The following is an 11,010-nucleotide window of genomic DNA, read 5'->3' as shown; positions in this document are numbered from 1 at the left end:
AAAATATTATAAAACCTTAATTGATGTTGAAATATGTATAAATATTTCACATACATATCCATTATTTTTCTAAGTTTCACATTTGTCTTTTTATGATTATGATACAAGTATTAATGAATCAGCAGAAGATGGTCACCTGAAGAGTAAGGTTCATCTGTAGCATTGTAAAAGAATGAGGTTCGAGTGGATGACCTAAAAAAGAGTCCTAGATAGGGAGATCATACAAAAAGTACAAATCATAAGCCTCCTAATTATCGATCCATTTTGAGACAACGATGTTGCAGATTAAGACGACGACGAAGTTATTATATTTAAATATTATGCGTTTGTGTTGTAAAAATACAATTATTTAAGATTTTCAATTAAACATGTTATTAGAACATTTTAATATAAAAATGGTGTTTCCAAATAAAATGATAGCGGCAAGAAATGGCAAGGTGGTTTCAACTACCTTTCCCTGACCCACATTAAATACGACGTAATATCATCTTCTTCATCATCTTCAACCTCTCTATCATCAACGCTCCCGCTCTCTCTCTCCTTCCAGTTCCATCTCTTTCATTCCTATTCAAACTTAAATTCAACTCATTATTACTTTCTTCATCACCGATCGATTCATTATTAATTCTTCTCTAAGCTTTCTTTCTCCAACAGATCTCGCTGCTTACTGCTCCAATATCAACTTAAGAAGATGAAACCGGACCATCCGTGGCCCGTCCTTCCTTCGATGACTTACGATGAGGAATACATGGATCACAACAAGAATTTCGTCAAAGCTCTTCAGGTTTCGTTCCTTCAGATATTGCTCACATTTTGATTCTCAGAATCTCAATATTATATCCTCTCCTATTGCATGTTCAAGTTTCAGTTTCAGTTTTAGATCAAGATCATCTCCATTACTTCTTTATCAATTATCTTCCTGGGTTTTTTCAGGAACTCAAGAATTTAAAGCCACAACTCTATTCCGCTGCAGAATACTGTGAAAAGTCATATATACACAATGACCAGAAACAAATGTAAGGCTACTTTGACTAAATTAAGTAGATCGTATTTCAAATCATCTGGTTAATTAAACTTAGGAATCAATGTTACAGGGTTCTTGGTAACCTAAAAGACTATGCAGTACGAGCTCTGGTCACTGCTGTAGACCACCTTGGCACAGTTGCTTTTAAATTGAATGATCTGCTTGATCAACAAACTAGTAATGTTTCAGCCATGGAACTGGATGTTTCTTTCTTGAATCAGGTTAGTAGTGATTCTGTTCTGCTAATTGTTAATTGAAAACCATTTCTAGGTTACATAAACTTCAATTTCTTTTGTTAAAAAGCGATTTATGACATGCCAAATATACACTGACAAAGAAGGAATGAGGCAGCAACAATTATTTTCTATCATACCAAGGCATCACAAGCATTATGTTTTGCCAAGTAAGCTTGTCTATCTATCTTGTGTTTTGCACTTGTTATTAGCTAGTCACTCATTAGGTTTAATCTCCTAACCAGATGCCATCAATAAGAAGGTACATTTTAGCCCACAAACACAGTCGACAGATACAAGAGAAAGTAGTAATGGTCAATCAAGATCGCGGATTTTATGCCCATCAGGTAAACTATAACTGCAGTATATTTGTGGATATTGAAAACTGAAAATTTAGTGTCATTGAGATATAAATGATGAATAAAACAAATGGAAATATTGATATGTAAGTTGATTCGAATCAAATGCTTATCTTTGTTAACTTATTTGATTAATTTACAAGTGTCCTTACTATATTAACAATTTAAGTCATTAATAGTTTACCAATTTAACCAGATTTTTCTAGCTTAAGGGATTTTTGATAATTAGATTAAGTGCGTTATCAAATACTGCCTAATACTCATCTTAATGAAGGTACCCCAGCTTCAAAAACTCTGTCTTGGCATTTGGCAACAGAAACAAAATCCACATTGGAAGGAACTCGCCGTGTGTCTGTGGGGTTAGTCCAATAATTTTGACATTTTATAGAAAGCTAGAAAGGGCTTCTTCGTATTGATGTTCTGCCTTTTGCAGTAATGGCGATACAAATACATCTGGACAAATTTCAGGAGTTTTCGATTTATCAAGAGGTATGACTGAATTTGGCATGTTTTAATGTTTTATGTTTCATATTACATTAAGAGGAATAGTTTATTTATACTTTGTTGTTGTTGCAGCAGATGATGAGAAAAACATTCAAACAAAAGCCTCGATATCCCCGACAATAGATGTCTCGGGGAAGGTACTACTACTATTAAAATACCCATTTGAAGTCATAAGCGAAACACATTTTTCAATTTTGTTTGTCTTGCAGGATTCGGCTGTTGAAGGATCGAAAAAGTTGAATGCATTGAAATCATTCGACAAGACAAAGAAAAGGGAGGCTGCTAATCCACTAATCCGCAGCAAGAGTGTATTGTCGGCTCTCTTCTCTAAACAGAAGGCTTCAAGAATCAGAACCATCTCATGAACATCCAAGTTTATCTTTCCCACTACTCCTAGTTTAGAATGGATTGTTCGGAAATGTTTTTTTTCTAACAATAAGTGATACTTGTTCTTGAATAATGTTTGCTCAGCTGGTGGTTGAGTGATCGATCATAGTTTAACAGGACATACGATGATGTTACTAACTTCTTATTTTAATGTGTTTTGTTCACATTACTTAAAAACCATTAATTTTTCCATTTTTACGTTTAAAACTCGAAAAAAACAGAGCCTATATATATATGTTCATTGTCTTCTTGAATAACATTAAGAAAGAAAAAAAATAATTTAAGGGCTTTTTCAGATGTGACAAAAATATGCTTATTCCTAATAGTTTAATAGTGTATTAGTTAGTTATTTTTTATTTATTTATTTCAAAAATGGATTAGTTTTCATTTTATTTTTAAAGAAAATTATATAACCTTTTAGTGATAAAAAAAGAAAAAGAAAAACAATATTGTGAAAATATAAACTAAAACTACCAGTTGCTATATAAAACACAAATTAATAAATTTGGAACGAAATTAATACTTTTGTTCCCTGTTTCATTTTGTTTCATTTTGGGTAATTATACATTTTTAATTATTTTATTCATTCCTAAAATTGAAATACAAAATTCTTTCCTACTTTTCATTCCAAATTTCATAAATACAAATTACAAACAAATATTAATTTTTTCCTTTGTACTCTAAATAATATTTCTTTAATAATAAAAAAATGAAAAGCATTAATATAAACATCATCCTTCACTATATTTTAATTATGCTTTACTATATAAGAGCATTAAAAAAATTAGTTGATAATGGATTAGTTCAATATATTAAAAATAATTGTACAAACATTTGTATTTTATAAGAATTTGACGTGACAAGATTAATTCACTCAAGAAAGTGAATAATGATAAAAATTTAAATCATTAACAAAAAAAAATAATAAGAAAGAAAAACTAAAAAATTGTGAAAATGAAATTATATTTATCAATCCTTCGTTTATAGATAAAATTAATAAATTCAAATTAACCAACAGATTAAATGTATTGTATTCTATTATTATTATTATTATAAAACTTGATTTAATAAAAAAATTGTGATGGGGTTGTTTAACGCCCTGTTGACTAAAAATGGTAATTCCGTCAATTTTTTAACGTTCGGATTATTTAGCGAGGGTCACCAAAAGGTCAATCGAACCTTAAACTACAATCCAGGAAAAATGGCGGTTTCTCTCTCTTCTCTCTCTCTCTCTCTCCTCAGTCCTTGTTCACGTTTCTTCAGCTTACCTCCAAATTAATTGTACAGTACTTTTGTCACTGTAAAATCCATTTACTGAAATTTGTTTACACACGCAAAGGGGCACACGAGAAAACTACAGGAAAATATGTTATAGATCTATGGAGGCCCATCCGTGACGACGATCGGTGATACCCAAATCTTTGTACTTGCTTAAGTTATAGTGTACCCTTTAGTCTCAACAGTAGCTGTCTTAAAAATTATATACCTTTTTTGCTTTCTTTAATTGATGGAAGTATATGCACAAACCCCGTCTATTGAAACAACAGCTAATACCGGCGTTGTTCCTATCTTCCTTCTTCGAATCTCTGCTCAATCGCGTTTATTTCGAGTCTGTATGAGTGTATCTTGAGAGAGTTTAATGGGTTCTCTTGAAAATGGTACTTCATTAAAGAGGGACAGTCCTTTTCTTCGTTCTTCTTCGCCGGTAGGCAGGAATGAGAGACACCCATTTGGTCAAAGACCCAGATCGAGGTCTGCTAGATGGTTATTGTTAAAGAGGATCCATTATTTGCACTGGATTTGCGCAGTTGCCGTTTTCTTCTCTTTTGTAGTTCTTCTTCAGATGCTTTTGCCCGGGTCGGGTTCTGATAAATCGGGAGTTCCGTGGAAGGTAATGAATAATGACGGTTGGGATTCAATGTTTTGGGATAAGATTGGGGAAGTGGATTTTGGGGAAGATATCAAGTTTGAGCCGTCCAGGTTATTGAATAAGTTGTTTCAGAAAGAGTCCATTAATGAGTTCAATTCATCTTCTCTGTTAAGAAGAGGAGTAAGATTTGGTAACCGGAAGCCTCTTCTTGCTCTGGTGAGTACAATTTTCTTTATGATCTTTAAATGGTCAGTTTTGAAACTTTTTTGTTCTCTTATTTTACTTGGTAGATTTTTGGAGATCTTCATATCGATTCACAACAGATACTGACGAGTACAGTTTCCATTGCATTGCTGGAGATTGGATATGAAATTGAGGTAAATTGTACAAGTGAATTCAATACTTTTCCTTTTTTCTAGCTAATTATTTGAAGTATTAGAAAGAATGGAGAATGAAACCCTTCCTTCCATGTCAATTCTACATGGAAAGTTGAAAAAATCTTCATTGGGGATCCTATATTTTTTATAAGATGATTGAACTGGTTTCTTCATCTATACCCACTATTGAAAATCTGGAGCTGGATCAGATAAGAGGTTTATCGTTGTTATTGGCTTCACTTGAAAGAACCATCTTCCAGATTACTCATCCAGCTTGTAATTGAATTTAGTTTGACTTATATCCCTAAATTCATTGACGGTTTCTTTGTCGACCCAGATTATGAAACAAAAGTTTTCTATTAACAGTAGTAGTATGGTGACTGGTAGAGCTATTATCGTCTCATCTACAATCCTTCTACAAATCATTATTGTAGATGAGAAGATAATGGCTTATGGCGTTACAAATCCTTCAGTTTTCAAATAGGGTCATTGTTGATATATGGTATTATTGAGGAAACAAACATTATTGATCTAGAGAATGTTTGGCTAGGGGTTATGAAGGGTGTAGGTCCGTGGAAGCAATGAAAGACAATTACCTTTATTTTTAATTTATTTTCCAATTTTCTTGTCATTATTTTTGTGTTATGAATTGTATTGGCATGAATCTCACATTAATTGCAGGTTTACGCACTTGAAAATGGTCCTGCATATTCTGTATGGAGAAAAGTTGGCGCGCGAGTAAATCTCATTGGAACCGACAGCTCTATGGCACAAGCTATAGATTGGTTAAAGTAAGTTCAAACATATTTCTATCTTCTCGTGTCTTTATGTCATATTTGCGTTCTTAAACTTGTATTTTCCAATAATTCTTGTTTATTTGGCAGGTATGATGGCGTGATTGTTACCTCTGTAGGAGCTATGGAAGTTTTCTCTAGGTAAAAATGACATTTCTTATTCGGGCTGTTTTCTTTTCGGTTGGTGGGGAATTGTTGATTGGTGTTTGAAGTGAAGTGAATGTTTTTTTACTTGTTGCAGTCTTCTGCAGGAACCATTCAAGAATGTGCCTCTTGTATGGACCATCCATGACAACATACTTGCTGATTATTTGAAAACATGTGTATCGAACAACCAGGCTGATATTATAAATGAGTGGAAAAGATTCTTCAACCGTGCCAATGTTATCGTCTTCCCAAACTATGCACTACCGGTAAATTTTACTTCCACTGATATCACGTATAATTGTTTGTATGATTGATGTTAATGGAATTTGAATAAGAAGACATACAACCGACCAAATCAATCACTATTCAACTGTCAAGCCGATGGTTGAAGATTTTGGAAAATCGATGGTAACAGTTGGGATGAAATTTTCAGTTAAAAACACTCAACCAAACTGCTAAGCACTCCTAGTTATATAAATCCACTTAACTTATTTAGGGCTTGTTTGACCTTGGTGGTGATGACCTTAACCACGTAGTGAGATACTCTCATTTAATAATTTAACTTTTGATATTTTTCTTATTTGTCTTTAGTTTTTCTCTAAATAATTTTGATATAATATTCAACTGTTAAAACCGACTAAACTGAACCACCGATCAATAAGACCAAATTGTAGCCTATCACCGTTAATTTGGTTTATCGCGTCTTTTGTCTGTATTTCATACTATGAAAGTTCTTTGGCATTGTTCGTGAATTAATTTTCTCCTTTCGCAACTAAAATCTTGTTTCTAGATGTTTTACTCTGCATTTGATGCTGGGAACTATTTTGTCATTCCGGGTTCTCCAGCCGTAGCCTGGGAAGCAGATACAATTTTGGCTACATATATAGATGATAATCCCCGAGCTGAGATGGGTTATGGGCTTGACGATTTCATTATTGTAATTGTGGGAAGTAAATTCTTGTACAAAAGTTTATGGCTGGAACATGCCCTCGTTTTAAAGGCATTGTCACCATTTTCCACTGATCTTTTATCCGATAAAAGTTCTAATGCACAGGTCAAGATCATCATCTTGGCTGGTGATTCTGCAAGTAACTATAGTATGGCCGTGGAGGTAAAATAATCTTATTTATCTTCTGTCTGTTGAAGTTCTCTCAAGGCCCATTTGAAAATACTTTATGAATCTAGATGTAGATGTCAAACCGTCAATAAATTTATTTATTTGGAAACACTTTTTTATGCCGGGTAAGATCACGTTTGGAATAGAAGTTAGACAGACACAAATTCAGAAATTTTGGCGATTTCTCATCTGGATTCGGATCTGGACCCATATCCAGAAAGTGTTTCCAAATGGGCATCTTTTATGATTTCAGATATCGCTGACTTGATGATTTTCCTCTTTTAGGCAATAGCTCTCAACTTACAGTTCCCGAGGGATAATGTGAAGCATGTTCCCGATGATGAAGATTCAGACAGGTTACTGAATCTGGCTAATCTTGTCATATACGGGTCCTTCCTTGAAGAACAATCTTTTCCGGAGATTTTGATTAAAGCTATGTACATGGGGAAACCAATAATTGCTCCAGATTTGCCCATGATTAGCAAATATGTATGTTTCGAAAGTTAATTCTTTCTAAATTTAGAATTTTCGATATTTCAAACGCTGACTTATCTTTCTTATCGATTAGGTTCATGATAGGGTAAACAGTTATCTTTTTCGGAAGGATGATATAAACTCACTCACTCGAATACTAAGAGAAGTGATATCGGAAGGAAAGTTATCGCCTTTAGCTCGTAATATTGCATCAGTCGCCCGAGAGGCTGCTAAGAACTTCATGGTTTCGGAGACCATCGAGGGATATGCATTTCTCATGGAGAAAATACTCTATCTCCCATCGGAAGTTGCTGCCTGCAGACCCATATCGGAGATTCCGGTGAAACTGAAAGGGGAATGGCAATGGTATCTATTCGAGTCCACTGCTGATAAAAAAACACATCTTAAAACGACGGTTAGGAGCAATCAATTTTTGGAGAAGATAGTTGGACAGTGGAACCAGACTCGATCTGAGGTGGTTTCTCGTGTTCAAGTTCCTCCTCTAAACGAAACGTTATTGTATTCTATCTGGGAGGAAGAGAAGTACGTTGAGATGGTCAATACGAAGAAAAGAAGGGAAGAAGAAGAGGTAAAACGAATTATTAATTTTAATCCTCGAGTAGAACTTATGTCTGTTGTTGACTTAATGCAGTTGAAGGACAGAACCGATCAACCTCGGGGGACATGGGATGAAGTATACCGAAGTTCCAAACGGGCTGATCGTACTAAGAATGATTTGCATGAAAGGGATGATGGGGAGCTTGAAAGGACAGGGCAACCGTTATGCATATATGAACCATTCATCGGGGAGGGAACCTGGCCTTTCTTGCATCATTCATCTCTTTACCGTGGAATTGGGCTGGTTAGTCATGTTTCTTTTTATTATGACGAACTCTTTAGCTTTTACTAGATTTTTTTAAACACGCGTATTGATTGGCAGTCTACAAGAGGCCGAAGGCCTGGTGGAGATGATATTGATGCACCTTCTCGACTTCCACTTCTCAACAACCCTTACTATCGAGACGCCTTTGGTGACTATGGAGCATTTCTTGCTATAGCTAACCGGGTCGATCACATTCACAGAAATGCATGGATTGGGTTCCAATCCTGGAGAGCTACCGCACAAAAGGTATAATTCTTTCACTCTCGAAGTGGTGAGAGTTTTGTAACAAGAGACCGAGCTCTCAAGTTTGATGCTCAATAAGAACAAATTAAAGTATAGTGAAAAAAAACTCTTATGTTAAAAGGATAACAATCTTATGTTAGATAGGTTCCAAAATGGTGTATTGTCTGATGTTAGGCTTAAAACAGGAATCTTTGTCGAAGGCGGCTGAAACTGCACTTTTAGATGCTATCAATGCACGAAAGCATGGAGACACCCTATACTTTTGGGTTGGTTTGGATAAGGATCCTCGGAACCGATTACAACAGGACTTTTGGTCATTTTGTGATGCTATCAATGCTGGGAATTGCAAGTATGATAAGGCGTTTTGATTGAATTCATTTTTGCCGGGCATATTGGCATGTCTCTGACGAAAAATTGATTAAAGGTCAAATAAATAATTGCAGATTTGTGTTTTTGGAGACTCTGAAACGCATGTATGGAATAAAGACTAACTTCACGTCTCTTCCTTCAATGCCTGCTGATGGTGACACATGGTCCGTAAGGCATAGTTGGGTTTTGCCAACCAAATCCTTTTTGGAGTTTGTAATGTTCTCCAGGTTCGAAAATCCATGTTTAGTCGTCTATTTTTTTCCTAGACTGTCTTAGGATCATATCTTATTTGTGGGTGTTACGAGTGCAGGATGTTTGTTGATGCATTGGACGCACAAATGTACATAGGACAACCAAAACACGGGCATTGTTACCTTAGCATATGGAAGGTGATTTTTTGTGTTTTTGAAATTCACTTGTCTGATTTGATAAAGGGTTAAGACAAATAACTCCATATATCCCATCCTTAATTTTATACATTCAAATCATACCTAAAATACAAAAATACCCTTTTTGTTACATTTAAAATCTGTTGAACAAGATATATTTTCTTCAAATAATTTAAGAATAGGTAACAAGCCCCAATGAGCTTTTGATTTAGATTTACGAATTAACAACAGTCATTCGCTTGTAACAGGACAAGCATTGCTACTCTCGGGTGCTGGAGCTACTTGTGAATGTTTGGGCATATCATAGTGGGAGGCATATGGTGTATGTGAATCCAAACACGGGGGCTATGCAAGAACAACACGCCCTTAAGAATCGGAGGAGGGGTCAGATGTGGGTGAAGTGGTTTGAGTACACCACCCTCAAGAGCATGGACGAGGATCTAGCCGAAGAGGCAGAATCTGACCATCCATCTAATGAATGGCTATGGCCATCGACGGGTGAGGTCTTCTGGCAAGGAATGTATGAAAAGGAAAGGAATCAGAAGAACATGGAGAAAGAGAAGAAAAAGAAACAAAGTAAAGACAAGCTAGATAGGATGAGAAGAAAACATCACCAGAAGACCATAGGAGGCAAATACTTGAAGCCGTCGCCCGAGGAGGAGGACTTAGACTCGAACTCGACCACGACCACGGTTCTAGCTAGACGTTTAAGGTAGATGAAGTTGGTGAGTCTAACACTCTAATTTGATAGCTTATTCATTTCTTCTTTTATTTACCATAATATATTTTTTTTCAATTTAGGTTCATTCTTGTAAGGAAAAAAGGTCCAAAATAGTGTGATTATTTATTTTATGTAACAATTATTGATGCATCCTTATGATTGTCAATGGATGCTTGAAAATGTATACTCTAATTGTTCTGAACTTATCTTTTTTTTTCTTTCAGGTAAGTACCAAAGTCAAACTCATTTAAATTAATTCTTGAACAAATTATATATAATACATTAACATTTTTAATATATATATATATAAAAAAATCATCTCTCTTCATTAATTATATATTATCTTTCTTTTTTTACACTTGTTTCGATCTATTTATACTTTATATTAAATATAATAAATAATCATCCCTCCTAAATTAATATTTATATGTATAAAGCTATTTTTTATGCATCATTTTACACACTCACATATCTAATCCATTTAAGATGAGATATATATACAAATTATATCTTCACATTTATTATACAATCCTAATCCATAGCTTGCTAGATTCAATTGAGAGAGAAAAAGAAAGATGACAATGTTTTTCTATTTCGTTCTTCTTATGACTTACCTCCTCCTCCAAGTCCGGCGAGGCGCAGACTTATCCCTCCGTGCCCCTTTCCTTTGCCGGTCATTGGAAACCTCCTCCACTTGTGCAACAAGCCTCACTAGTCCCTTACGAAGTTGGCACCAACATATATATGGCCCGATAATGTCGTTGAAATTAGGTCAAATGAATGTGTGCATGTGGACATAGGTCGGGCAGCATTCAAGACATCGATGGATGTGTAACGTGTTGTCAAACACTCTTTTCTCTACTGACTTGGTCGATTTCGGAGGAGGCGACGAGGCTCAAGACTTCAAGGACTTGGTTTGGAACATTATGTTAGAGGCCGGAAAACCAAATATGGTTGACTATTTCTCGGCCCTACGTGGAATTGATCCGCAGAGAATACGTAGACGCATGTCATTGTATTTCTCGTAGTTGTTGAGTTTGATCGGTGGACTTATTGACAAGAAGATGTTGACGGGAACTTTATTGAGAGATATTGACGCGATAGACTCGCTTCTTAAGA

The 11,010-nt window shown here is 35.1% G+C and overlaps 2 protein-coding genes across 3 annotated transcripts; both read left to right on the top strand.

Moving 5' to 3' along the window:
• The first annotated feature begins 560 nt into the window (after nucleotides 1–560).
• Nucleotides 561–2,752, top strand: LOC124927413 (protein ABIL1-like). 2 transcript variants are annotated; one of them, XM_047467819.1, is made up of 9 exons: nucleotides 561–784; nucleotides 934–1,016; nucleotides 1,095–1,245; nucleotides 1,328–1,427; nucleotides 1,503–1,604; nucleotides 1,891–1,975; nucleotides 2,050–2,105; nucleotides 2,196–2,257; nucleotides 2,330–2,752. In XM_047467819.1, the coding sequence occupies exons 1-9, from the start codon at nucleotides 692–694 to the stop codon at nucleotides 2,483–2,485; spliced, it is 888 nt and encodes a 295-aa protein (XP_047323775.1). In that variant the 5' UTR covers nucleotides 561–691; the 3' UTR covers nucleotides 2,486–2,752. The 2 variants fall into 2 exon arrangements, with proteins under 2 accessions (XP_047323775.1, XP_047323774.1); XM_047467818.1 differs by having other exon boundaries at nucleotides 2,193–2,257.
• Nucleotides 2,753–3,709: 957 nt separating this feature from the next.
• On the top strand, nucleotides 3,710–10,103 carry LOC124923611. The gene is made up of 14 exons (XM_047463577.1): nucleotides 3,710–4,593; nucleotides 4,668–4,754; nucleotides 5,436–5,545; nucleotides 5,639–5,689; nucleotides 5,790–5,961; nucleotides 6,486–6,806; nucleotides 7,098–7,301; nucleotides 7,381–7,875; nucleotides 7,939–8,148; nucleotides 8,227–8,415; nucleotides 8,598–8,761; nucleotides 8,856–9,008; nucleotides 9,092–9,170; nucleotides 9,419–10,103. Exons 1-14 carry the CDS (start codon nucleotides 4,147–4,149, stop codon nucleotides 9,884–9,886), a joined length of 3,150 nt encoding a protein of 1,049 aa, XP_047319533.1. The 5' UTR covers nucleotides 3,710–4,146; the 3' UTR covers nucleotides 9,887–10,103.
• Nucleotides 10,104–11,010: the final 907 nt, after the last annotated feature.

The sequence above is a fragment of the Impatiens glandulifera genome, chromosome 2, assembly GCF_907164915.1.
Source record: "Impatiens glandulifera chromosome 2, dImpGla2.1, whole genome shotgun sequence".
NCBI classification, from domain to species: domain Eukaryota; kingdom Viridiplantae; phylum Streptophyta; class Magnoliopsida; order Ericales; family Balsaminaceae; genus Impatiens; species Impatiens glandulifera.
This window is presented reverse-complemented; position numbering and strand designations above follow the sequence as displayed.